This window comes from Tupaia chinensis, unplaced genomic scaffold (assembly GCF_000334495.1).
Source record: "Tupaia chinensis unplaced genomic scaffold, TupChi_1.0 Scaffold000195_1, whole genome shotgun sequence".
Lineage (NCBI taxonomy): Eukaryota > Metazoa > Chordata > Mammalia > Scandentia > Tupaiidae > Tupaia > Tupaia belangeri.
In genome coordinates, this window is record NW_006159670.1 from 1,697,704 (window position 1) to 1,724,770 (window position 27,067).

A 27,067-nucleotide genomic window follows, 5' to 3' on the forward strand; every position below is an offset into this window, starting at 1 on the left:
GGGAAAGAGGGAAAAAGATGAAGAGAGAGAAAAGGGAAGATAAAGGGAAATTGAGAAAGCACCCCTCAGGGGAATGGCCAACTGTAATTCCTTCTCCTCCATGCCCTTCTCAGAATTTTGGGCACATGTGCATGTCTGGCATATTTTTCAAACCACTGGATCTGGGACTCAAACTATGAAAATAGCCATGTGGAATCCAGCTACCTTAATCTCCACACCACTGGCTGACCCCTAATACTCAGATTTTAAGCAGAAGTCTTGCTTATACTTTCCATGTTACTTGTTAGAGTTAACTTTGTGTGTGTGTGTGTGTGTGTGTGTGTAATACTTAGATCCTATAATTTTTTTTTCCTTTTTTTAAATTAAATTTATTTACATTCATTAACTGTACATCATTAGGGCATACAAAGTGAGATTTACCATCCAGAGTACATTATATATTGGCTCAGTCAAGCACATCAACATACATGTTATCATCAACAAATAATTTTCCATTTCTTGTTTCCTGTATGTTTTGCTTTTTTCTCCCCATCCTTAATTCCCTATCTCTTACCCTCTGCCATTTCCCACTCTCCTCCCAAACTGTCTCTGGTATCTATGTTTGCTTTCTATACTCTCCCCCCCACACACACACACACACATTTTATTGAGTCACTAAAGATCTTAATTAATCTAAATATTTTCATAGCTAGCACAGCTGATATATACATTTCCATGAACACAAGTCCAACTTTAGGTATAAGCCTCAGTGAGTAGAATGAACATCCTATAAAGTAGCACCTAGAAGGGGCTATATATCTTACTGCAGGCATCAAATAGATATTTCTAATGCTTTTTTTAATTTCAAGAAAATCAGTTTTAGTGTTTTTTTTTCCCTGAAACTTTTTTTAATTTAATTTACATTCTTCCCTATGCATTGCCATAGCATACAAAATGTGATTTTCCATCCAGAATATACTGCATAATGGCTTAATTGTGCATATTATTATAAGAATTTTTCCATTTGTAGTTTCTAGAATATTTTTTTTTACCTCCTATTCTGACCCTCTGTCCTTTCCTACCCTCTTCTCACACTATCTCTGGTGTCTACAATTGTCTTCCATTCCTTTCCCATGCACATTGTAATGATCACACAATTTCTTAAATCATCTAATTACTTTCAATAGTAAGTTCACTTGGTACTATTAAGAAAAACAGTTTTAACTTAAAGAAATGCTAAGGAACTTTGCTTAAAGCCAGGAAACTGGTTAGGATTCTGTTCACATGGTAGGTGCATGAAGCTATCCATATCTCAAGGCAGGACACAAATCCTTACAACTAGATAACAAAGTCTACAAGAAAATCAGCAATATTTTAGTCAAAAGTCATAAAATTATACTTCACCAGTTCAGTCTCACGTACTTTAATCTTCTGTTCTGGTTCAATTTTCCCGATTAAGTTCTGGGATATAATACTCAACTCCAGACTTGTCCCTATGATAAAGTTGGCCACTCTGTTAGTTTTTGAACTCTTATTTCTGTGTGTCTGTATTTAATTTTCCTGATGTAGCACTCCCTTGAGAACTTCTTGGAGATCTGGTCTGGTGCTGGTAAATTCTTTGAGGTTTTGATTATCTGAAAATGTTCTTGTCTTTTCTTCCCACATGAAAGATAATCTTGCTGGGTACAGTATTCTTGGCTGAAGTTGCTTTTCTCTTAACACTTTGAATATATTTTCCCATTCTTTCCTCGCTTGCATTGTTTCTGATGCAAGGTCTGCTGTGAGCCTGATGGGATGTCCTTCGCAGGTAACTTGATGTTTTTCTCTTGCCGATCTTAGTATCTCGTCTTTGTCTGTGGTTTTGGTCAACCTGGTTGTAATGTGTCTTAGAAAAGATCTTGGGTTGATTCTATTTGGGGTCCTTTGTATTTCTTGGGACTGGATCTTTGAAAGCATCTCTAGGTTTGGAAAGTTTTCTTGTAGGATTTCATGGAATAGATTATCAGTGCCCTTATGAGTCTCTTCACCTTTTGGAATGCCAATTATCTGGATGTTTGGACATTTGATGGTATCTAGTACTTCTTGTATATTCTCAAATTTTGGGGCAATTTTCTCAGTCCTCGTGTTGGATTTTCTAGGCCAGCAATTTTCTCTTCTATGTCTGAGATTCTATTTTCTGTATGGTCTAGTCTGCTTTTAATACTTTCAAGGGAGATTTTGATTTCCTGTATTATAGCCTTCATCTCTAATAGTTCCGTTTGATTCTTTTTTAAAGTATGTAATTCCTTCTTTACATCTTGTAAGCATTTTCTCACCTCCTGGAACTCATCAACTTCTTTCTCCTTTTTCTTCTGCAGTTCATTGTCTTTCTTCTCTTCCATCTCTGTTAGCTTCACCATTATGAATATTCTAAATTCTTTATCAGACATTTCCATGATTTCCATTGAACTGCTTGTGGATGAAGATGGCCACGCTGCAATCCCTTCTCCTCTGTTCTCCTCTCGGGAGAGAATCCCCGGCGTGGGTTTAAGCCACCGGGTTCCGGACTGGAACCGCGGTCAACTATATGGGAGTCCAGTAACATAGCCATTATGTCAACTGCTCGCCTCCAGATCCTATACTTTACTTGGTATCAGTGCCTCCTGAGTCTTACTCTGCATTGCAGCTTGCACTTTTTCAGTCTCCTCTGAGTTTCTCTTCTTTTGCATGATGCTTAAATGTTTGGTTTTTTTTAGGGTTAATTCTTTGATTAATTCTCTGTTTTGTTTCCCTCTCTTTCTTTATTTTCTTCCTCTGTTTTGTACTGCGCTAGGTATTAGGGAAGCAGTTAGTATTCCTGAAGGCTGTCATCATGTGCTTGGCCTTCACTTTCTTTTTATACTGATGTCTCCTCAATCTTTATTTACAGTTCAGATTTTGTTTAGAGTTTCAGATTTTGATATCTTTAAACATCTCACTTCTGATATTCCCCAAACTGCACGTTTAATCTTTTCTACAAAACCTCTTCTTTTCTTACCTTCTTGGTTAATCATACAAGTTACTGTCAACCTAGTATTTAAATCACAAACCTTTAAATTCTTCTCATAATGTTCTTGGGTGATCAGGCAAGTAAAATCTTCTTGAAAGCATATTTTGGCATTTCATTTTTGACATGCTTGAAACCACACCAATCTCCCACCAACCAGTCTGTTCCTCATTTCTTTTTACCCAGGACAATTATATCTTCATCCTTCCAGTTTTATAAGCGAGGCATCCAAGATCTGTGGCTGATGTTTCTTTCTTTATCATTCTCCCATATTCAATATAAACTCGATTGTGCCTGCCGACTGTCTGTAGAAGCTGTCTGCTGCTTTTCCATTTTTGCTCTGATCAGTCCCGTTCAGGTTACATTTCTTCTACTGGAACCGCTGTTGTAGTTCCTACCTGGTCTGATGTATTCGTTTCACTGTCTTTTAAGTTGATTCTCCACTTTGCCGCCAGAGCAGTCTTTTCTGATGTGGAATCGTAGTAATAATAACTACATCTCCCACTCTTATTCTGAGTAAGTTAGCCTTTTAGTTTCTTGAAAACATATTTCTTTCCACCGTGAATACTTTGCACATGGTATTTTTCTTCATTACACATTCTTTTGTTTTTATATAGCCTAGTTATTTTATTGTTTTCCTCTTGTTCTTCATTTTCAGTGAGGATATTTTTCTTTTTATGGGTGGGAAAATAACTTTATTTAATTGGAGAATGGGTGTTTATCCAGGCTCAGAACTTCTGGAACTGCTTCTTGGTGCTGGCTGGTGGCCTTGGTGACCTTGAGCATGTTGAAGTGTACAGTCTTGCTCAGGGGCTGGCACTTGAGCACCATGGTGATGTCGCCAATCTGGGTGTCCCTGAAGCAGGGGACAGTGCACGGACATCTTGTGTCGCTTCTCGAAGTGATTGTACTTGGAGATGTAGTGGAGGTAGTCCCGGCAGATGATGGTGGTCCTCTGCATCTTTGTCTTGGTCATCACAGGGGACAGGATCTGTCCTTGAGTGGAGACATTACCAGTGAAGTGGCATTTCTTATCAATGTAGGCATCTTCAGTGGCTTCTCTGGGAGTCTTAAAGCCCAGACTGACGTTCTTGTAGTATCTTAGGAACTTCTTGCCAGTTTCTCCTAGCAGGACCCTCTTCTTTTTTCAGAAGATGGTCAGCTGCTTTTGATAAGCACACTTGGTCCGAATATCTGCCATCTTCCTAGCTGCCTGAAAAAAAAGAAATAAAAAAGCAAGGATATTTTTCTTGATCCAGTCAGATCCCCTCCTTACATTATATACTGTTACGATGTCTTACAGTTCTCTTTCATAGGCCTCTCTTGTAGGACTTCTCAAAACTCTTGTTTTTACATTTGTATTCTGGATTATTGGACTAAGGTCTGTCTTCCCTGATAGTCTGCCTCAGGGGGCAGAAGATAGACTTATTTCTGCTTCCCATTTTTATTCTTGGCACCTAGCATGATGTCACATAGGTTAGTGGATAGTCGACACTTAAATCGCTGGGCTCGCACGTTGTTGACTGATTCAGCCCCAGACCCCACAGCTTGAAACTCACGCTGGGCATGTGTGCATATGCGCCCCAAATCCCGAGAGGGATTGTGGCGCCAACCATCCCCCGGGAGGTGATATCTCGCTTTCTGTCTCTCTGGTGAGCACACATATCCTATAGCAAAAATCTCTCTCTCAAAAAAAAGGGCAGTTGTCTGAAATGAGACAATAGTATAAATCAGAGTTATATTTAAAGGCCACTGTCATGATTGTCACCTGAACCAGAGAACTGCTTTTGGATATCACACTCCAGTTCATGAACTTGGGATTCTTGTGGTTTTATGTGCATTATGTATAAGACGCAAATGGACTGATTTAACAACATTCTATTATTTAGTACAGGGAAGACCATTTGAAGTAAAAGAAATGTTTCTGGAAGATATTTTAAGAACGACTGGATATACGAACAAGGAAATGTTGAAGTACAAAAAGGAAAAGCAGCGAGGTAAGTTTTTTTTATCAAAGATACACAAAGCAATTACTATTAATTATTTTTTTGAGTACTCTAGCCTTAAGTTCTGGAGGTTGGTCTCTTGAAAGTGTCTTTCTCTTTGTGTAGAATTGTATAATACTATATTATAATATTGTCCCTATTGTATCTTTGCATTGTGATTTATGTCTTTTTTTAAACATTTTTTTTGGAGAGTTTTTCGCTATAGGGCGTGTGCGCTCGCCAGACAGAGAGAGACATAGAGACAGAAAGCGAGAAATCACCCCCCCAGGGGGGATGGTCACGCCGCAATCCCTTCTCCTCCATTCTCCTCTCGGGATCTTGGGCACGCATGCACACGCGCCCGGCGTGAGTTCTAAGCCACCGGGTGTGGGACGAGAACCGCGGTCAACTACGTGGGAGTCCAACGACATAGCCATTACGCTAACTGCTGGTTCCCTGATTTATGTCTTGAAGTTATTTTTAGTGGAGAGGAACGGAAAGTAGATGCCAAAGGTGAGGAAGTTGAGTATGTCTGTATCCAAAGATTCTTTAAAAAAAAATTTTTTTTCTGGTCTTGATAGTGTTGTGGGATTGTATTTGTACTTGGAGTTTAGCAAGTAGGCATTTGGATATGCCCTGTTAGTACATCCCTTGTAAAGACCTTTATTTTATCTCAACTTTTGAATTAAGATTTATGTTCCTTTTAAAAAATTTTTTTTTCACTTCATTATTCATTATAGAAAACATGGTTCAAGCTTTGTTTCCTTTGTTTACTCTGTATGACCTTGGACAAATACCTTAACTCTGGTTCTCTACTTGAAAAATGTAATTAGTAGCACCTTTGTCACTGTGAGTTGCTGATCACTTACATGTAAATTGTAAAACTACATTTTGAAATTGCTGAAGGTGAAAATTACATGTAATTGTGTCTTAAACAACTGAGATGGTGGTAGAAATTTAATAAATAATTCCTATAAAGTATAATTTGAATATTGTCATTGATTTTAGTAATATTTATAATATGGATAAAAATGTACTTTTTTTTTTTTTTTTTTGCTGTAGGGTGCATGTACTCACCAGAGAGAGGCAGAGAGAGAGAAGAGAGAGACTGTGAAATCACCCCTGAGGGGGGATAGCCATACCACAATCCCTTCTCTTCCATTCTCCTCTCAGGATTTTGGGCATGCATGCACAAGTGCCCGGTGTGATTTTTCAAGCTCCTGGGTCTGGGACTGAACTGGAACTGTACCAGCAGCCATGTGGGATCCAGCCGCCTTAACCTCCATGAGACCTCATGGCCCAAATACATGAGATTTTTAAGCAGTTTTGTGTGTCCTTATGGTTTAGGGTAACACATTTATTCAATATTTGTAATTAATATATCTTAAAATAACTGTAGAGTGAGACGAACTTTGAAGTAATATCAGATTTACTTAATTTTTTAAAACAAATGCATATCAGAGGGACCAGCAGTTAGCGTAATGGCTATGTCGCTGGACTCCCACGTAGTCGACTGCGGTTCGAGTCCCGGACCCGGTGGGTTAAACTCACACTGGGTGCGTGTGCATGTGTGCCCAAGATCCCGAGAGGAGAATGGAGGAAAAGGGCTTGTGGCATGGCCATCCCCTCTGGGGGGTGATTTCTCGCTTTCTGTCTCTATGTCTCTCTGTCTCTGTCTGTTTGGTGAGTGCTCGCGCCCTATAGCAAAAACCTCTCCAAAAAAGAAAAAAAAACAAATACAAGAAAAAACAAATGCATATCAGAAAGGAATGCATTTATCGACCTATTCTTTCTTTGGTAATTAATTTAGAGGAGAAACAACAAACCACACTTACAGAGTGGTACTCAGCTCAGGAGAATACATTCAAGCCTGAATCTCAGAGGCAGAGAAGTGTTCCCAGTGTGACTGAAGAGTATGATTTACTGGATGATGGTGGTGATGCTGTCTTCAGCCAGTTGGTAAGACCTCAGTGATTTCACACTAACGTGTGTGTGTGTATTGTGTATGTGTGTGTGTATATATGTGTGCGTATATATATATATTTATATTTGTGTATGTATATATGTATTTTTTTAAGTTTGCTTATGTCTTTTGTGAGCGAGAGACAGAGAGAGGGAGAGAAAAACAGCATGCTCAGTAGGGTCTCAGGTCATAGCCCATCTCCCTGCTCCCCCCTCCAGCAGATCACAGTATGTCGTGCTACTGCTGCACCGCCACAGGTAGGTCTCACTGATACATATGTTTTTAAAAATAATTATTTATTTTTTTTTCACATGAGTTTTGACAGAGAGAGAGAGAAAGAGAGAAAAAGCAAGCTGCCACTCAAACCGCAGTTGACCATGTGGGAATTCTAGCGCCTTAACCACCACACCATCTGCTGGCCCGATATTTTGAATGAAAATTGTGTAGAATGAAATTTTTATGAGATTATCATTTTTATTGAATAAACTTTAGGGTGATTCTCTTAGTTTATCTCAGATTACAAAATATTTTTTAAAACTTTCTTTTATTTAGGAAAAGATTTTAACTGTTTTTGAACGTGAGAAGGTATGCAAATACAGATATATTTGTAGTTTTCTATCCTTGTTAAAGTTCATATTCATCCAAATTAAATACAGACCTTTTTTAAAAAGAAGTTTTGCCTTAGGGTGTGTGTGCTCCCTGGTGAAGAGAGAGAGAGAGAGAGAGACAGACAGACAGACAGACAGACACACAGACATAATGAGAAGGAAAGTGAGAAACCCCCTCCTGGGGGGATGGTCATGCTGCAGTTCCTTCTCTTTCATTCTCCTCCTAGGAGCTTGGGCCCACATGCACATGCACCTGTCATGATTTTCAAGCCAGCAGGTCTGGGGCTCAAACCATAGTTGACCAGGCGGTGGTCCACTGTGCCATTTGCTGGTCCCAAAGTATGCGTGAGTTTTCAAATATACTTAAGTACAATTTTGTGCTTGCCCCAGAGAGACAGAGAAATAGAGAGGAGAAGTTAGATCTCACCCACCCAGAGGAGGGCCATGCTGCAATCTCTTCTCCTCCATTCTGATATTTTGGGCACATGCACACACACACCTGGTGTGATTTTTCAACCCTGTGGGTTTGGAACTCGGAACAGGATTTGGCCGTGTGGGAGTCCAGTGCCTTAATCACCATGCCACCTGCTGGCCCCATTAAACATATTTTTAACAAATGTTTAAAATCGTTATGTAGTATAAGGATGATTCATTTAAGTCAGTAAACAGCATTTGACCATGTAAAGTAGTGGTTCTTAAGCCTGGTCACACATTACATTGCCTGAGGAGCTTTTTAAAATTTTTTAAAAAAATGTTTGTGCCTTGGAAACCAGCAGTTGGCGTAGTGGCTATGTCGCTGGACTCCCACATGGTCGACCGTGGTTCGCGTCCCGGACCCGGTGGCTTAAAAAACTCATGCTGGGCGCGTGTGCATGCGTGCCCAAGATCCCGAGAGGAGAATGGAGGAGAAGGGATTGCAGCGTGACCATCCCCCCTGAGGGGTGATTTCTCGCTTTCTGTCTCTCTGTCGCTCTCTGTCTGTCTGGCAAGTGCACGTGCCCTATAGCAAAAACCTCTCCAAAAGAAAAAAAAAGTTTGTGCCATAGGGCACATGTGCTTATCACAGAAATACAGAGAAAGGTAAAGTGAGAATTCCCTCTGGGGAGGATGGCCATGCTGTAGTCCCTTCTCTTTCATTCTCCTTTTGTGATATTGGGCACTCATGTACATACACCCGAAGTGATTTTCCTTTTTCTGTTTCAAATAATTATTTTATTTACCTTTATTTATTTTAATTTGACCAGAGAATGACAGAGAGAGAGAAAGTGAGAAAGCAAGCCTCCAGGTCTGGGACTTGAACCGTGGTGGGCTATGTGGGAGTCCAGCGCCCTTAATAACCATGCCACCTGCCGACCCTACCTGACATTTTCAAACCTATGGTCTGGGGCTCAAAATGTGGTTGACTGTGTGGGAATCTAGCGCCTTAACCACCACAATACCTGCTGGCCCCACATGAGGACCTTTTAAAGCTCAGTGAAATCTAGTCTCCTAACACCAGGGATTCTGATATTTCTAATCCGAGTTGGGACCTGGCATCAGTCTTAAAAAGCTGTAGATAATGCTTATTGTGATACGCACTTGGGAGAACCACTGGCGTACAGGAATATGTCGTAATAGTGCAGGCTAGCTTGGTGGTAAGGCCTGGTGGGTAAGGCAGCTGGATCCCGTATGGCTGACCCTGACAAACACTCGGGCGTGTGCACATACGTGTCCGAAATCTTGAACAGAGGGAAAGGGAGGAGAAGGGGTGTGACCGTTCCCTGTTTCCTCTCTCTTTCTCTCTCTGTTGCTGTCATGTGAGTACATGGGCCTCTAGCAAAAAAATAAAAACAGGGACCAGCAGTTGGTGTAATGGCTATGTCGCTGGACTCCCATGTAGTTGACCGTGGTTCACGTCTCAGACCTGATGGCGTAAACTCACACGTGCGTGCGCGTGTGTGCCCAAGATCCTGAGAGGAGAATGGAGGGGAAGGGAATGTGGTGTGGCCATCCCCCCTGGGGGGCGATATCTCGCTTTCTGTCTAATCGCCTCTCTCTTTCTGGCGAGGGCACGTGCCCTATAGCAAAACTTCTCCAATAAATTAATAAAACAAACAAACAAAAACAAACACAAAACCATTTCTCTCAGTAGCATAGCTAGTTAATGTTGTCATATTGTGACTGGATCATAGTTCTTTGTTGGCAAGCTCATTCTCAGATAAAGGGTGAATGTAGGAACATAATATATTGGGTTGTCAGAAAAGTCATAACCATGATTTTGCATAGAAAAACAGAAAAAATTCGACATGATTTTTCCAACAATCTAGTAGTATCGTGAGTGATGTTTGTGATTAGAAACTATTATGTCAAAATCTTTGCTCTAGGATGATATGATTAGAGTTCTTGTGGTCATTGTGGCTGTCTTACATACTTTGTAAGCAAATGTTAAGCTGCTAGGTTATTTATTTTTCAGAGATTTTTGCTGTAGGGTACATGCGCTTGCTGGATAAAGAGAGACAGAGAGAGAGACAGAAAGCAAGAGATCACCTCCTGGGGCAATGCCCGTCGCCTCCATTCTTCTCTCAGGATTTTGGGCACATGTGCACACATGCCCGGCATAAGTTTCCAGCTGCTGGGTCAGGGACTCGAACTGTGGTTGGCCATGTGGGAGTCCAGGGATGTAAGTATTATGCCATCTATTGGTTCCTGCTAGGTAATTTATAAACTTTGTGCTTTTTAATTTTTTTCCTTTAAAGACAGAAAAAGATGTGAATTGCCTTGAACCATGGCTAATAAAAGAAATGGATGCTTGTCTCTCTGACATTTGGCTGCATAGAGATGTTGACGCCTTTGCTCAAGTCTTTCACCTTATTTTAACTGAAAATGTTAGTGGTAAGTTTATTTAAGAATTTAAAATTACTCTCGGAGTTATTTATGGTAAAAGTATAGTTTAATTCAAAATACATGTACTCCATATTTTGGTTCACAGCTAATAATTTGATCTTTTTGAGTACTTTTACTTTAAATGAACAAATCAGGATTTTCTTACTAGCAGAGCATAGTAGAATAAATAAATATGTTGTAAAGTCGGATTCTATCCAGTGTCTCCAGGATAATGCCCTAATGTCTGTGAATGTATGACTTTATGTACAGAAATGTTCTTGTGTATATATTGTACCCATACATACACTTGGTCCTTCCCCATCTCGGCTTGGGAGGGAAGATTTTCTTAGACTCAGAAAGATTTGTGATTTCAAATAAAGGAAAAGTTATTAACGATTGCTGTATATTATCCATTTAGTCAATGAAAAATTTTAGCATACCTTTAGTTACATTTGTCGATCTTCTAATTGACATGTACATACTTTGCATCATGTGACATATATTTTCACTGGTTTCGTTGATATGGTGCATGATTGCCAACATACAATCAGAGGTGAGTTTCAGAACCCTGGGGGGCCTCTAGGCAAAAGGCAGAACGGAACTTGTAGGCCAGCACTGCGGAGGACTTAGACGTCAGGTAGCTCTGGTCCTGCACCTCCCTCAGCCTGCTCTTCCCTCACTGTTCCCTGTTCAGGGAATGGGCACCGTCATTTACCTTGTTACTGAGGCCACAGAGCAGACAGAACCGTCCTGGACTTTGTTCCTGCACTCCACACACATGCCCTTAGCAGGTCGCGTTGGCTGTCCCTGCTGAGTGAAATTCTGAGTCTGACCACCTTTCGTCCCCTTGCTTTGCCTACCTAGTCCACGGCCACGCTCTTTCCTGAACTGTCACAGTAGCACACTAATTGCTTCTGCTGTTATGGTATGGGTTCTCTTCTCCATAGAGCAATCAGATTGATCCTTCATTCTTTCTTTCTTCTTTTTTTTTTTTTTTTTTTCAATTGCCAGAGGGTTTGTGGGCTTTCGAAGAGAGACAGACAGATAGACCAAAAGGTGGAGAGAAAAAGCACTCCCCCAGTGGGGGCATGGTCATGCCACCATCTGTTCTCTGCTTGTCCATCCAGCTGGGATTATGGGCACACGTGCTTGGCATCGTTTTCTTTCCCTTTTTTTAAAGAGTTATTTTATTTAACTTTATTTTATTTACTTATTTAAATTTGATCAATGAGGGACAGAGCGAGCAAGAGAGAGAGAATGAGAGAACAAGCTGCCAGGTCCAGGACTTAAACCGTGGTTGGCCTTGTGGGAGTCCAGCGCCCTTAACCACCATGCCACCTGCCGGTCAACCTGGCATGGTTTACAAGCCTCTGGTGCTGATATTTGAACCACAGTCAGCCATGTGGGCTCTAGTTCCTTTAACTACTAGGCTGTAAGGCTGGGCCCAGATCGTTTTGTTAAAAAATAAAATAATAATTTATATTTAATTTTAATCTGTTATATTTTAATTTGCCCTAGGGTACATGTGCTTACCAGAGTGAGTGAGAGAGAGAGAGAGAGAAAAGGAAAGTGAGAAAGCAAGCCACCAGGCCGAGGACTTGAATTGCGATTGGCCATCTGGGAGTCCAGCACCTTAACCACCATGCCACCTGCTGGCCCCCAGACTGATTCTTTTAAAAAGGGAATTGGATTGTGCTACTTGCTCGCTCTCGACTCTTCCATGCTTCTGATTGTGTGAACAAAAACCGAAGTCCTTTCTCTGGCTGAGTCCCGGGCTGCCTTTTTCATCTCATTTTCTACCGCTCTCCTATTCGCTGTGCTTTAAGGCACATCGACGTTCTTGCTGTTCTTCACATGCTGGCACATTCCCATCTTTGAGCCTTTGTTCTGTTTACCATGCCTGGAGTACTGTCCCCACAGATGCTCCTGTGGCCCAGCACCTACTTCATTTAGGTTCTCTGCATGGGCATTGCCGCCTCGGGGAGGCCTTTGCTGGCTGCCTTATTAAAAGTGTACCCTTTCTCCAGTATTTCTTCTTAACCTGGTTTCTAAACATCTTTATGTGTTTTACTGCCTGAAATAGATTTTTAGTTTTTATTACCTGTCATATCTACGAGAATGAAAACTACAGGAGGGTAGAAACTTTGTTTTCTTATCACAGTATCTCCCGGAGGTTTATAGTAAGTGTTCAAAAATAATTGTTGGGGCTAGTCCATAGTGTGGGGGTTAAGGTGACTAGATCCCACTTGGTCAAATGCACATTTTAAATCCCAGACTTGGTAGCTTGAAAAACATGCCAGGCACATGTGTGCCCAAAATCCTGAATGGAGGGAGAAAGGGAGAAGGGATTGTGGTGTGGCCATGCCCCATTGGTCTGAGTTCCTTGTCCCTGGCAAGCACAGGTGCCCTCTGGCAATTAAGAGACTGAAACACTTAAAAGATAAAGCGTGTTTATTTTCATGAAAAAAAAAATGTAAATCTGCGTATAAAGTTTTCTGTTATTTGTTTTGTCAGAGGGTGTGTGCGCGCTTGGTGGAGAGGACACTCTGCCCCCTGTGGAGAATGGCCATGGCACAATCATTTCTCTCCCATTTTCCCCTCCTTTTCAGATTGTGAGCACACATGCATATGCACCTGGCACATTTCTCTAGCCACCAGATTTGAGACTCAAACTGCGAGGGTGGCCATCGTGAGAGCTAGCTGCCTTAGCCACCATGCCTTGGGCTGGCCCACAGTTTTTGTAATATGCGTTTCAGGCACATGTGTGCCCAAAATCCTGAATGGAGGGAGAAAGGGAGAAGGGATTGTGGTGTGGCCATGCCCCATTGGTCTGAGTTCCTTGTCCCTGGCAAGCACAGGTGCCCTCTGGCAATTAAGAGACTGAAACACTTAAAAGATAAAGCGTGTTTATTTTCATGAAAAAAAAAATGTAAATCTGCGTATAAAGTTTTCTGTTATTTGTTTTGTCAGAGGGTGTGTGCGCGCTTGGTGGAGAGGACACTCTGCCCCCTGTGGAGAATGGCCATGGCACAATCATTTCTCTCCCATTTTCCCCTCCTTTTCAGATTGTGAGCACACATGCATATGCACCTGGCACATTTCTCTAGCCACCAGATTTGAGACTCAAACTGCGAGGGTGGCCATCGTGAGAGCTAGCTGCCTTAGCCACCATGCCTTGGGCTGGCCCACAGTTTTTGTAATATGCGTTTCCACGAACTTTAGGAGCCCTCTCATAAATGAGGGTTCTTTTTTTTTTTTTAAAGAATTATTTATTTAATTTAATTTATTTATTCGTTTATTTTAATTTAATTTGACCAGAGAGAGACACAGGGAGAGAGAGAAAGAGAGAGGGGATAGGAGAAAAAGAAGGCCGCCAGGTCCAGGACTTGAACTGTGGTCAGCCATGTGGGAATGTCCAGCGCCTTAACTACCACACCACGGTTCTTTTACACTTTTTGCTCATTATAAGTGTATTTTGGTTCCTGTTGATATACTTTTTTAAAGCTTACTTTTTGAAAAATAATTGATCTGTATTTTGAAAAGTAATTATTTGTAAGTGTTCAGTATTTGTTCATGTTCAGTTTTCTGATATCCTTTTTTCCTCTCTCTTTTCTTTTCCTTTCTTTTCTTTTCTTTTCTTTTCTTTTCTTTTCTTTTCTTTTCTTTTCTTTTCTTTTCTTTCTTTCTTTGTTTTTGCCATATGGCATGTGCACTCTTTGGAGAGAGACAGTGAGAAGGAATATGAGTTATCACCCCCAGGGCGATGACCATGCTGCAGTCCCTTCTCTTCCATTCTCCTCCTGGAATTTAGAGCACTCACACACAGGCACCCGGCATGAGTTTCAAGCTGCCAGATTTGGGATTTAAATTGCAGTTGTGTAGATAGATAGATAGATAGATAGATATTCATTTAGTTAGTTAGTTAAATTAGAGAGGGATAGAATGAGAAAGAGAGAAGGAAAGTGAGAAAGCAAGCCACCAGGTCTGGGACTCAAACCGCATTTGGCCATGTGGTAGCCCAATGCCTTTAACCACCATGGCATCTGCTGGCCCCAATATTTTAAAATACTTACTCTGAATGAGTTTAGCATTTGTGCTTGAACGTTAAGATGTAAAGTCTAAGGCATGTTGCTTAGAAATATTTATTAGCTATTTTAGATATTTAAATATTATCTTCCTAGATATTTATTTTTTGGTGTGTGTGTGGGGGGAGAGGGTGCTTTTTTCATATCAAGAGTTTAATTTCTCTTTTTTTAAATTGCCAGAGAAGGTGTGCAGTTGTATGTGCACTCACGGGTAGGAGACCATCCCATTAGGATTTGGAGCATGCACATAGACACATACACACACGTGTACTTTATGTTTTTCAAGTTGCTGGGAACAGGATTTGAAACATGGTTGGTTATATGGGATCTGGCTCCCAATGCACTTGCTTCATCACTACATTAGGGCTGACCCTTCCTAAATGTCTCTTTAGTGAATACTGGACTATTACATTCGTAATGGTCACCCTGTGAACCCAAGTCTCTCCTCTCCTTTCGTGTTTAGTTTATCAATTCTCTTTAGTCCAGAATATTTAAGCCATAAAAAGAAAATAGGAAAGAATGTTATGGTAACTCTGTGAACAGTTGCTCACATCCCATCTTTTTATTTTTCTTCTAAAATCTCCACTCTTATTTGGTGTTGGAGTTGAAAATATTTCATGTGATCCAGGAAACCATGAGCTTCATAGAATTCTTTTTAGTACAGTCGTTTTGTCCATGTGATTTTGAAGAAGCAGCGAATAATTAGTAAGACTGGGAGTCTTTGTCACGCTCACTGGACTAGTCATCTATTGTTACGTGACAAATGACTCCAGATGTAATAGCCTAAAACATGAAGTTTCTGAGAGTCAAGAACCTGCTTCCTAGTCTCTCATGAAGTTTCATTTAAGGTAAGGGCTGTAGGTCATCTCTAGGTTCTTAGGGCCGGTGGATCTGCTTTTGAGAGCACTTACTCAGTGGTTGCTGGCAGGAGGCCTCAGTTCGTTTCTGGTTTTGACAAGGGCCTCAGTTGCTCGTCATCCAGGCCACTCCACAGGGCTCTCTTATTCTCCCCGTGATTCAGCAGCTGACTTCTCCAGGGGTGGTAGCAAAATGGGTGGTCCTTCCAAAAAGCCAAAAGCCAGTTAAAAGATAAAAACACACATCATTACACATTTGTTTAAACCTGCAGATTCTGCAGTCCCATGGGGGAACCCTGAGGTATACTTTGGACTTTGGGTGACAGTATGCCAGTGTAGACTGGTCAGTTGTAACAAGTGTACCACTTTGGTGGGATCTGTTGATAATGGAGGAGGCTATGCATCGTTAGGGTAGGTCATACATGAGACATCTCTCTGTACCTTCCTCAGTTCTGTTATGAACTCAAAACTGCTCTAACATCTTTTTAGAAAAGCATGAGGGGGACCAACAGTTAGCATAATGGCTATGTCGCAGGACTCCCATGTAGTCGACCGTGGTTCGTGTCCCGGACTTGGTGGCTTAAAACTCATGCCGGGCGCGTGTGCATGCGTGCCCAAGATCCCGAGAGGAGAATGGAGGAGAAGGGACTGCAGCGTGGCCATCCCCCCTGGGGGGTGATTTCTTGCTTTCTTTCTCTCTCTGTCTTTCTGGCAAGTGTACGTGCTCTGTAGCAAAAACCTCTCCCCACCAAAAAAAGGAAACAAAGGTAAACAAGCATGAGGTACTACTCTTATAAGTCCCCTTCCCACTTTAAAACCACTGATTTAGGGCCAGCCAGGTGGTGTGATTGTGAAGGTGGCTAGATCCCACATGGCTGACTGTGCAATTTGAGTCCCAGACCTGGCGGCTTGAGAAACATGCCAGGCACGTGTGCGTGTGTGACCAGAATCCTCAGAGGAGAGTAGAGAAGGGACTGTGGCACGGTCATCCACTGGGGAAGGGTTACTTTCTCACGTTCTGTCTCCCTCCCTCACTGGTGAGTTTCACATGGCTGATAGCAAGTTAAACAAACAAAACCCCACTGATGTATATCGATAATGGGTATCATGTGATAGTTTTATTACATAATGAATATAACTGAGTATATATGGAAAATTATTTTTTTCCTTTTGTAATTATCTTAAAATTTACCACTGAGATTTTTTTCCAGGGATGAATTCCTTTTTAAACGAACAATTTTGAAATTGAAGCAAATTAGTGCTAAGTAATCATATTGACTTGCTTAAGAAATATATTCTAGGAAGGAACTTGAATAGAGCTGTCATTATTTTTCTCATAGAGGGGAACAGCAGAGAGGGAACATGAGGAAGCACTGACCTCGCTCCCTCCTTTCAGGGTTTTGGGAATGAAAACATACATATCTGGAGTGTGTTTCCATCAGCCTGGTCTGGAACTTGAACTTCACAGTTGCTGTGTGGTATCTAGCGGCCCTAACCCCGGACTACAGGCTGGTCCATATTGCCGTGTTGTTTTGCTTTTGCCCCCCATCGTTTTAGGCCACTGTTTCCCAAGATGCTTCACGAGGCTTGCCAGGATCTAGGAGACACGTGTACACGTCTGGAGTACTTTCAGGCTAACTTGGGGATCTGAACCTGCAGTCGGCCTGTGGTGTTGAGCATTGTAGTTCAGTTTGCTCCTAATTGTGCCACCAGGCTGGAACCCCCGCCCCACCTCTTATTTTATTTATTTATTTATTTGCAATTTCAGTGAGGGAGAGAGCAGGAGAGAGCATCTAAGTGTGTACGTGAGGAAGTGCGTGTGTGGAGTAGGTATGCTTGATAGCCTTGTCGCGTCATGCTCTTTTTGCCATGTGGCCCTGTGTCTGCCTTGTTCATGTCGGGCCAGGAACCAAGCCTGCCTCTCCCATGCAGCCTCAGCCACTGCACAGCAGTACCCTCCTGCTTGCACCATCATGGCTGGGTCTGAAAATTAGCTTTTTTTAAAAAAAGGAATCATTTTATTTAACTTTATTTACTTGAATTTGACCAGAGAGGGTCAGAGTGGGGGTGGGGTAGCTGGTGAGAAAGCAAGCCGCCAGGTCTGGGATACAGACCGCAATTGGCCGTGTGGGAGTCCCGCACCCACAGCCACTTTGCCGCCTGCTGGCCCTGAAAGTTAATTTTCTAATTCTTTAATTATGTGTTACTACTTGATGATTAAAGTAATACCTAGATTTAGGAAGGTTATTTAAGGTTCTACAAGTTAGTTACTTTGCTTTTCTGGTAAAAAGTATCTTAATGAGTATCTTTAATCTTCTCCTGCCTTGTATCTGACAGCCTTACCATGCTGTTTATACAAAGTGCTGTTTACACTTCAGTAACAAATTCCTTTGGGTGATCTGAATAAAGGGTTATATAATGGTATAGCATGCATGTAGTTAAAGGAGCAAGTCCAAAGTTAATTCTGCCTTTTAAATTAAAAAAAATTAAAGTGGTCTGAATAACTCAGAGGTGACGGTCTGTCTCCATTCTCCGTGTCAGTGGATTACAGGCACAGTGAGACCAGTGCCACAGCTCTGATGGTTGCTGCAGGTCGGGGTTTTGCAAGTCAGGTGGAGCAGTTGATTAGCATGGGAGCCAACGTCCATAGGAAAGCGTCCAACGGCTGGTAATGTACACTATGTCCTTCTTCGTGTATCTTTCTGTAGTCACATTAAAAACAATCTCTGATGTTTGTCTGTATGTTAAAAGCTGTAATTGCTGGTACATCTCTAATGGGTGAATAAAAATTTTGAGTGACTAGTTTTATAATTTTAAGGATATTATTTCTTTGTCTCAGTGTGATGTCTTTGAATTTTGGCAGGATGGCTTTAGATTGGGCTAAACATTTTGGGCAGACCGAAATTGTGGATCTTCTAGAATCTTACAGGTAAAACTTTATATAATTTTTTTTTTTTTTTTTGAGAGGTTTTTTTTGCTATAGGACGTGTGTGCTCACCAGACAGACGGAGAGGGACAGAGAGACAGAAAGCGAGAAATCACCCCCCCCAGGGGGGATGGCCACGGCACCATCCCTTCTCCTCTATTCTCCTCTCGGGATCCTGGGCACGCACGCACACGCGCCTGGTGTGAGTTTCAAGCCACCGGGTCCGGGACGTGAACCATGGTCGACTACGTGGGAGTCCAGTGACATAGCCATTACGCTAACTGCTGGTCCCTGTATAATTTTTAATTAACTCTCTTTTTAAAACTATAATCATAGGCAGGTAGAGTATAGAATATATAAATGTAGGCTATTTACAATCTCTTAGCCAGAGGTTTCTTTTGTAATGCTAAGGGCTTTTTCTGTCTGATTTTTTAGGTTGTTAGTATGTTTCACTATTTGTCTTATTTTGAAAAATCGAGAGGGAATGTCCACTTTAACATGGTAGATTCAACATATGTATTTATCTCTGCGTTTCCCTAAAACCTCATTAAAAGACAATGACGGAATAGCAAAGGTATAAACTGGGCCCAGCAGGTGGGTGGTGGTTAAGGTGCTGAACTTCCACATGACTGACCGTAATTTGAGTCCTGGACCTGGTGACTTGAAAATCATGCTGGCATGTGTGTGTGTGTGCCCAGAATCCTTGGAGGAGAATGGAGGAGGAGGGATTTTAGTGTGGCCATCTTCTCTGATGGGTGATTTCTCACTTTTCCTCTCACTGTTCCCCTCTCTGGCTAGTTCATGCACCCTTTGACGAAAATCTTAGGGGAAAAAAAAGTATGAACTGACAGTGAGCATGGAAGAGCTGGAGGAGGACATGGCGACTGTCGGATGATAGTAGTACATGTTTCAGTGAGCTGATTGATCAGTGGTGATTCACTTAGCAGAACTAAGAAAACGTCATTGAGGGTGCCAGTGAGAAACAGGCTACCTTTAGAGCTTTCTAAAGACTCATTCAGCTACCTTGGAATGAAGCAGTGAAAGATAGAGCTACCAAAAGTAGCAGAATGGGTTGAAATCCTCTGTGATGAACAGGTAGTGCTCCCAGTCCCCTTCTGGGCCATGAGATAATATTCCTTCCCCACCTTGGCAGGAAACAGGAGGTATCCTTTAAAAATTAAGCCATTGAGGCTTTGATTTGGGGTTGTCAGACACAACGGCAGAGCAGGGCTAAAGTGTCAACCAAAAAATGGGTTTGAACATTAGGATACCATCTACTCCCTTTCCCCGCCATTCCCACTTAAAGTTTATGCTCTTTGGCAGAAAATTTGAGAATTGTTTTCCGGAAAAATAGTCCAAACCTAGAGAAATGATTTAGAATTATTGGAGGTTTGATGTTCCTTCGGTTAAATGACCATCTTTAAAGCAGGTGATTCAACAATCTCCACCTCTGTATGTGAATATTTTGGTGCTTCACTCTTCAAAATGAACCCATCTGCCAAGGATTGATCACCATACATGTGAGAGGGAAAGCACCCACAAATCAAACAAATAAAACAAATAATAGTGCCAACAGAAAACCCTGGAACTTCAATGCAACTGAGTCATGAGTAACCAGGAGAAAACAAAAACAAAACTCGACCAGCAGGTGACATGGTAGTTAATGCAGTTGGATGCCACATTTAAGTCCTAGATCTGGAGGCTTGAAATACATGATGGGGAGGCCAGCAGGTGGTGTAATGGTTAAGGTACTGGATTCCCACATAGCCAGCCGTGGTTCATGTCCTGGACCCAGCAGCTTGAAACTCATGCCTGGTGTCTTTGTGTCCCCAAAATCCCAAGAGGAGAATGGAGAAGGGATTGTAGCATGACCATTGCCCCTGGGGGGAGATTTCTTGCTTTTTGTCTGTCTCCCCAGCAAATGCATGTGCCCTCTGCCAGAAATCTGTAAAAATAAACACACACACACACACACACACACACACACACACACACACAAAGGGTGTGTGTATGCCCCAAATCCTGAGGTGAGAGTGGAGGAGAAAGAATTATAGCATGGTCCGCACCGCCCCCAACACGCACCCAGGCGGTGGGGGGGGGGGGGGGGCGCTTTCTCACTTTCTCCCTCTCTGCCTCTCTGCCTCTCTCTGCCAAGGGCACATGCCCTATAACAAACTAAAAAGCAAACGACCCCCCCGCCCCACACACACACGTAGAAGTGATTGCATTTATGAAACAAAATAGTCTTCTGTAAAATAGAATGTTTATGCACATGTCATCTTCATTGGGCCCACCTACACTTACCCTATTTAATACTGCAGTCGACCTCTCCCGCCTGTTCATCCTCCTGAACCCATTATACTTGTGCCATAGAACGCACCACTTTCTCATAAACTCTAAAGTTCCTTATTCACTGTTTTCATTGATTTATCATCTTTCTCTTCCTACTAGAATCTAGTGAGCTTCTTGTCTCCTTTGAAAACAGTGCCTGGATGTAATAGATGTCCAGGGAATATTTGTTGAATGAATGAATAATCAAGAAAGAGCTCTTACAAATTCAGATGTGGTAGCAGAAAATAAATTCAGTGCTGGCTCTGTAGTGCAGTGAGTAAAGTACATTATGAGCCAAGCCCCACATGGCTGTCCATGGCCTGGCCCTGATGGCTTGAAAAACATGCCAGGCGCATGTGTATGCTTGCCCAGGATCTTGAAAAGAGGGAGAACTGAGGGCAGAGGACAAAGGGGATTTCAGTGTGACACACCTCAGTGGGAGTGCTTTCTCCCATTCTCTGTCTTTCTGGTGAGCGCATGCTCTCAGTGGCGGTTAAGTTGTGAAAGGGTTGCATGGTAAGGTTGAAGAGAATTGCTTCCAAAGTAGGAAAAATAGATCAGAAATGGAATATTGTAGAGAAAAGATAGGTTTTACTCTTTATCAGAAAAGCATTGGAGAAGAATGTGCTCAACAAAAATTAAAAAAAAGTAAAGAAACAAAAAATAGTAGGAACACGAACCTATTGGCAGCTCAAGACAGGACAAAATTCTAAGATGTTTCTCCAAAGCCTAGGAGAAAATCAGCAATGTTTTAATCAAAAGTCATAAAATGCTATTTCACCAGTTCAGTCTCAGGTACGTAATCTATCTTCTGTTGTGGTCCAATCTTCCTGACTAAATTCTGGGATATAATATTCAACTCCAGACTTGTCCCTACGATTAAGTTGGTCATTTTCTTAGTTTCTGCACTCTTATTTTTGTGTGTCTGCATTTAATTTTCCTGGTATAGCACTTCCTTAAGAACTTCTTGGAGATCGGATCTGGTGTTGGTAAATAATTTCAGGTTTTGTCTATCTGAGAATGTTCGTGTCTTTTCCCATACGAAGGATAATCTTACTGGATATGGTATTCTTGGTCGAAATTGCTTTTCCCTGAGCACTTTGAATATATTTTCCCATTCTTTCCTCGCTCGCATTGTTTCTGATGTGAGGTCCACTGTCAGCCTGATGGGATACCCTTTGTAGGTAACTTGACGTTTCTTTCTTGCTGATATTAGTATCTTGTCTTTGTCTTTGTAGTTTTGGTCAATCTGGCTATAATGTGTCTTGGACATGAGGTCCACTGTCAGCCTGATGGGATACCCTTTGTAGGTAACTTGACGTTTCTTTCTTGCTGATATTAGTATCTTGTCTTTGTCTTTGTAGTTTTGGTCAATCTGGCTATAATGTGTCTTGGACAAGATCTTCTTGGGTTGATTCTACTTGTATTCCTTTGTATTTCTTGGAACTGGATCTTTGAGTGCCTCTCCAGATTTGGAAAATTTTCTTACAGGATTTCATGGAATAGATTATCAATGCCCTTATGAGTCTCTTCACCTTCTGGGATACCAGTTATCCAGATGTTTGGACGTTTGATGATATCTAGTACTTCTCGTATATTATTTTTCTTTTTTTTTTTTGAGCAGTTTTTCTCAGTCTTGGTGGATTTTTCTAAGCCAGTGATTCTATCTTCTATATCTGAGATTGGACTTTCTGTATGATCTAGTCTGCATTTAATACTTTCAAGGGAGATTTTGACTTCCTGTATTACAGCCTTCATCTCTAACAGATCCATTTGATTCTTTTTGTATGTATTTTCTCTTTTAGATCTTATAAGAATTTTCTCACCTCCTGGAACTCATCAACTCCTTTCTCATGCCTCTTCTGCAGTTCATTGTCTCTCTTCTCTTCCAGCTCTGTTAGCTTTGTCACTATGAATATCCTAAATTCTTTACCTGACATTTCTGTTGTGAGTTTCATACTACTGTCTGAGGATGAAGAGGAGTTATTCTTTCCCTTGGAGGAGAGGTATTTTCTTGCTTTTCCATATTTCTGTGACCCTGCAGTGATTCTAGTCATCTGATGGATGGTGCATTTCTTCCTAATTCTTCAAGTTCAGTCTGAATCTCTATGCACTGTGTCTAAACAGGTACAAGTGAACAGGATCCAAACATCTGAATACTCTTAGGGTCAGAATATTCCGCTTTTTCCACTGAATCTGATGCACAAAGAATGAAAACGGAACAGAAGAGAGATAGCAGATCACCTCCTTCTGTACGCCTCTGAACGCTCAGACTGATTCTGAAGCTCAGCAGAAAGTCTTGATTTTTGGTCAAGGAAAGCATTACTTCATAGCTCAAGTTCTGTATCCATCTCAGCCTTATAGATCATTTGTATATTCCCTTTGAAGATATGTCTTTTGATTGTGTTTTTCTTAAAACACTTACTGCCAAGTTTTACTTTCAATATTATGCTTGAAACGTGAATTAAAACTAGAACATTGTCACTTACCTTATAAGGCATACTGGAAATTAGAAGACAGTCTTAGAATAATTGGCCTTTATAGGTTACCATTTTTGATAATAATTGATCTTTTCTTTTTAGTGCTTCATTGGAATTTGGAAATCTTGATGAAAGTTCTCTGGTCCAGACAAATGGGAGTGACCTCAGTGCAGAAGACAGAGAGCTCCTGAAAGCTTATCATCATAGTTTCGATGATGAAAAAGTAGACTTGGACTTGATCATGCATCTTCTATATAATGTCTGCCATAGTTGTGATGCCGGTAAATAAATATTGTCTAAAAGAACTGGATGGAAATATGTAATTTGATTTAAAATTAATATTTTGAATGTATAAGCTTTTATATAATTGCATTGATGCAATGTATGAAGTATCTCTTATGTCATCTTAAAATTTTTTTTACCAGTACTTGAAAATATATAGTTCTTTATAATTTGTCTTGTTGATTACCTCTTATTTTACAGTGAGATTTAATATTAAAAAATTATTCTTCTTCAAGGTGCAGTATTAATTTTCTTACCTGGATATGATGAGATTGTTGGACTGAGGGACCGCATCCTGTTTGATGATAAGCGTTTTGCTGACAATGCACAAAGGTAAAAGTTACAGCTTAATATTTGTTGCTTAAAATAACAGACAGAGACTGTAGTATTTTTTTCTTTTCATTGTCAACAGATATCAAGTCTTCATGCTTCATTCAAATATGCAAACGTCTGATCAAAAGAAGGTCTTAAAAAACCCTCCCGCAGGTGTTCGAAAAATAGTAAGCAAATAAAATCTTAAAAGAAATGTTATCAGTTATTGGTTCTGCTGCTAGCTTAACTGGAGAATAATCTTGTGTTGCAGATCCTCTCTACCAACATTGCTGAGACCAGCATCACAGTCAATGACGTCGTCTTTGTCATTGATTCTGGTAAGGTGAAAGAGGTACGTGTGGGTAAGTTGTATCTTTACTGGAATGGAAAATGCCAAGTTTGATTCCAGCAAATGTTTTGACAAGCAAAATTCACTTTAACGGAATAATCTCGGTTTTAGGTGACTTTAACATAGTAATGTTAGTTTTATAAAGCTTGGTATTCTACTCAGTACTTAGGACTTATTTTATTATTCTAACAAATTATATGAAAAAGTTTAGCTTCTGGTCACTAAATACTAGGAAGAAGGTAAAGGGCTTAGCTAAATAGTGTAGTGAAAATTTTGTTACACAGAATAGGAGTTCAGTTACAAATGTTGTGTGTTTTCCTCCTGCATGGTTCATGGACCGTGTCCTCTTATCACTTGTAGTTGGTGATCAAGAGAACTGTGCCGAAGGGAAGGACACAAATACGTGAACTAGAACTCGACAGGCTCAGTCCAGCAGCCAAATAAAACATTTCCTTGGCACACAGCCACATCTGTTCTTTGAGCTGTCATCTATGGCTGCTTTTACACTGCAGTTGCAAATTCTGAGCGATTACAAATCTTTGAGAGTCTAAGATATGCACTGATAGGCTCTTCACAGAACCACTTTGCCAATCCCTGATAGAAATAAAAGGCAACATTTATTTTCTTTTAGCATTGGAATGGAATGTCTAGTGGTTCCCAAAGCCCTTAACTTTTTTTTTTTTGGTAAATCCATAAACTGAAAGAAAGAGGTAGTTGATCTAACTTTCTTCCTCTCTTTCTTTCTCTTTCTTTCTTTATTATTTATTTATTCATTTATTTTAATTTGACCATAGAGCGACAAAGAGTGAGAGAGAGAGAGAGAGAGGGGGGGGGGCAAAGTGAGAAAGCAAACCACCAGGTCTGGAACTTGAACCGTGGTCAGCCATGTGGCGTGCCTAGCACCTTAACTACCACGGCCCTGAAGTAGTTGATTTTTCAAGGAAAGAGAGATTATTCATATTATAGAAAGCAAATTGTTTCTGTGTGGTGGTTATATTGAGTTGTCAGAAAAGTCATGACATGTTTTTCTATGCAAAAAACGAGTCATGACTTTTCCAATGACCCAGTGAGTATTCTTCTTTTTCTTTTTCTTTTTCTTTTTGCCAGAGGGCATGTGTGAATGCTGGAGAGACAGGAGGAAGGTGAGAAAGCGCTTCCCATAGGGCATGGTCACACCACGGTCCTTTCTACATCTTTCCTCTTGAGATTTTGCACCCATACGTGCCTGGTTTGTTTTTCAAGCCACCAGGTCCAGGACTCCAACTGCGTAGTTGGCTATGTAGGATCCTGCTGCCTTAACCACTAGGCCATAGGCTGGCCCATAAATGATGCTTTTTAACATGAAAAAAACTAATTCCTGTATAATGTTTTCAAGGTAATTTATAGGAGTATGTTTATCAAAAATTTAGGCATATTCATTATAGTTGGATACTGTAAAGGAGTAATAAATTTTCTTTCTCTTTCTTTTTTTTAGGTTTTTGCCATAGGGTGTGTACACTCACTGGGGAGAGCAAGAGAGAAACAATGAGGGGGGGAGTGCGAATCACCCTGTGGGGGCAGGGATAGCCATGCCACAATTCCTTCTTCTCCATTCTCCTGAAATTTTGGGCATGCATGCTCTCATGTCTGGCGTGGTTTTGCAGCAGCCAGTTTGGGACTTGAACCACTGTCTGCCCTGTGGGGTCAAGCACCGTAACCATCACACTAGCAGCTAACTCCTTATTTTCTTTTAATAGGACAATAATTAATGTTATCACTAAAATCCTGAATGAAGAGCTTATGAAAATTCAGATTTTATTGTCCTAAAATTATATGAAGCTCATGAAGTAGGAGAAATTAAGACATTAATTTTAGAAATTAATTCTCTTTGGTGTTATTTATGAGGTAAACCACCGTTTAGACATGATGATAGTGTCACAATATATTTTATATACAAAATTGACAAATGTAAGATTGTATATTTTATTACAAACTAAGAAGCATAGTTTCTTTTCTTCTTGTTGCCGGAAGGTGTGTGTGCTCTTCCGTGAAAGTCAGAGACAGAGAGGGAGGGAGGGAGAAAGCACCTGCAAGGACTGGTCCTGCCGCACTCCGGTCTCCACGTCTCTGTCCTGTCTGGATTTGGGCATGCACGCACAGGTGCCCAGTGTGTTTTTTAAGCCACTGGGACTGGAAGTCCAAATACAGTCAGCTCTGTGGGTTCTGACTTCCTTAACCATGAGGTTATGGGTCGGACTCAAGAATGGTATTCAAAAAAAATTCTGTATTTAAACTATTATAGGAACACATTTTTATTTGCTCTATACAGTTATTTTATGAAGGGAAAACATAAGTTGCCTAATGTTTGAAGTATATAATCTAGTTAGAAATATATTCTTTTTTTAAAATTTATTTTAATTTTTTTGGAGAGGTTTTTTGCTGTAGGGTGTGTGTGCTTGCCAGAAAGACGGAGACAGAGAGACAGAAAGCGAGAAATCACCCCCCGCCCCCATCCCCGAGGGAATGTCCATGCCACAATCCTCTTTCCTTTCTGTATCTTGGGCATGCATGGCACATGCACCTGGTGTGAGTTTAAGCCACCGGGTCCAGAACTCAAACTGTGGTTGACTACATGAGAGTCCAGTGACATAGCCATTACACCAACTGCTGGTCTCAGAAATGTATTCTTTTAAGATATTTCTCAGGGCCAGCAGGTGGTGTGGTGGTTGAAAGGCTGGACTTCTATATGTGGCCAAGAAGAGTTTGAGTTCTGGTTCTGGTTTGCCTTCTCACTTTCTGTTTCTCTCTCTGTCTCTCTCTGGTAATTGTGTGTACCCTATAGCAAATTTAAATAAATAAATAAAATAATTCTTTAAATTTTTTTTCTAAAAAATGCATCATGACTTTTTTAAAAGAAATATTCTATATTACTTTATTTTTATATGACCAGAGAGGTTCAGAGTATGTGAGAGAGAGAGAAAGTGAGAAAAGGCTCAGAGTATGTGAGAGAGAGAAAGTGAGAAAGCAAACTGCCAGGTCCAGTA

At 40.9% G+C, this 27,067-nt stretch overlaps 1 protein-coding gene and 1 pseudogene across 1 annotated transcript in view; one reads left to right on the forward strand and one right to left on the reverse strand.

Moving 5' to 3' along the window:
• The window catches only part of YTHDC2 (YTH N6-methyladenosine RNA binding protein C2), a 93,620-nt gene that overhangs the window by 29,176 nt on the left and 37,377 nt on the right, over nt 1–27,067 (forward strand). Inside the window, exons 8-16 of the mRNA XM_006146896.3 lie at nt 4,894–5,001; nt 6,800–6,948; nt 10,296–10,431; nt 17,906–18,032; nt 18,228–18,293; nt 23,204–23,382; nt 23,620–23,716; nt 23,796–23,883; nt 23,967–24,047. Coding sequence (XP_006146958.3) covers nt 4,894–5,001; nt 6,800–6,948; nt 10,296–10,431; nt 17,906–18,032; nt 18,228–18,293; nt 23,204–23,382; nt 23,620–23,716; nt 23,796–23,883; nt 23,967–24,047 — 1,031 coding nt within the window. The remainder of the gene's footprint in view (nt 1–4,893; nt 5,002–6,799; nt 6,949–10,295; nt 10,432–17,905; nt 18,033–18,227; nt 18,294–23,203; nt 23,383–23,619; nt 23,717–23,795; nt 23,884–23,966; nt 24,048–27,067) is intronic.
• LOC102485990 (40S ribosomal protein S11-like) lies at nt 3,733–4,315 on the reverse strand (annotated as a pseudogene).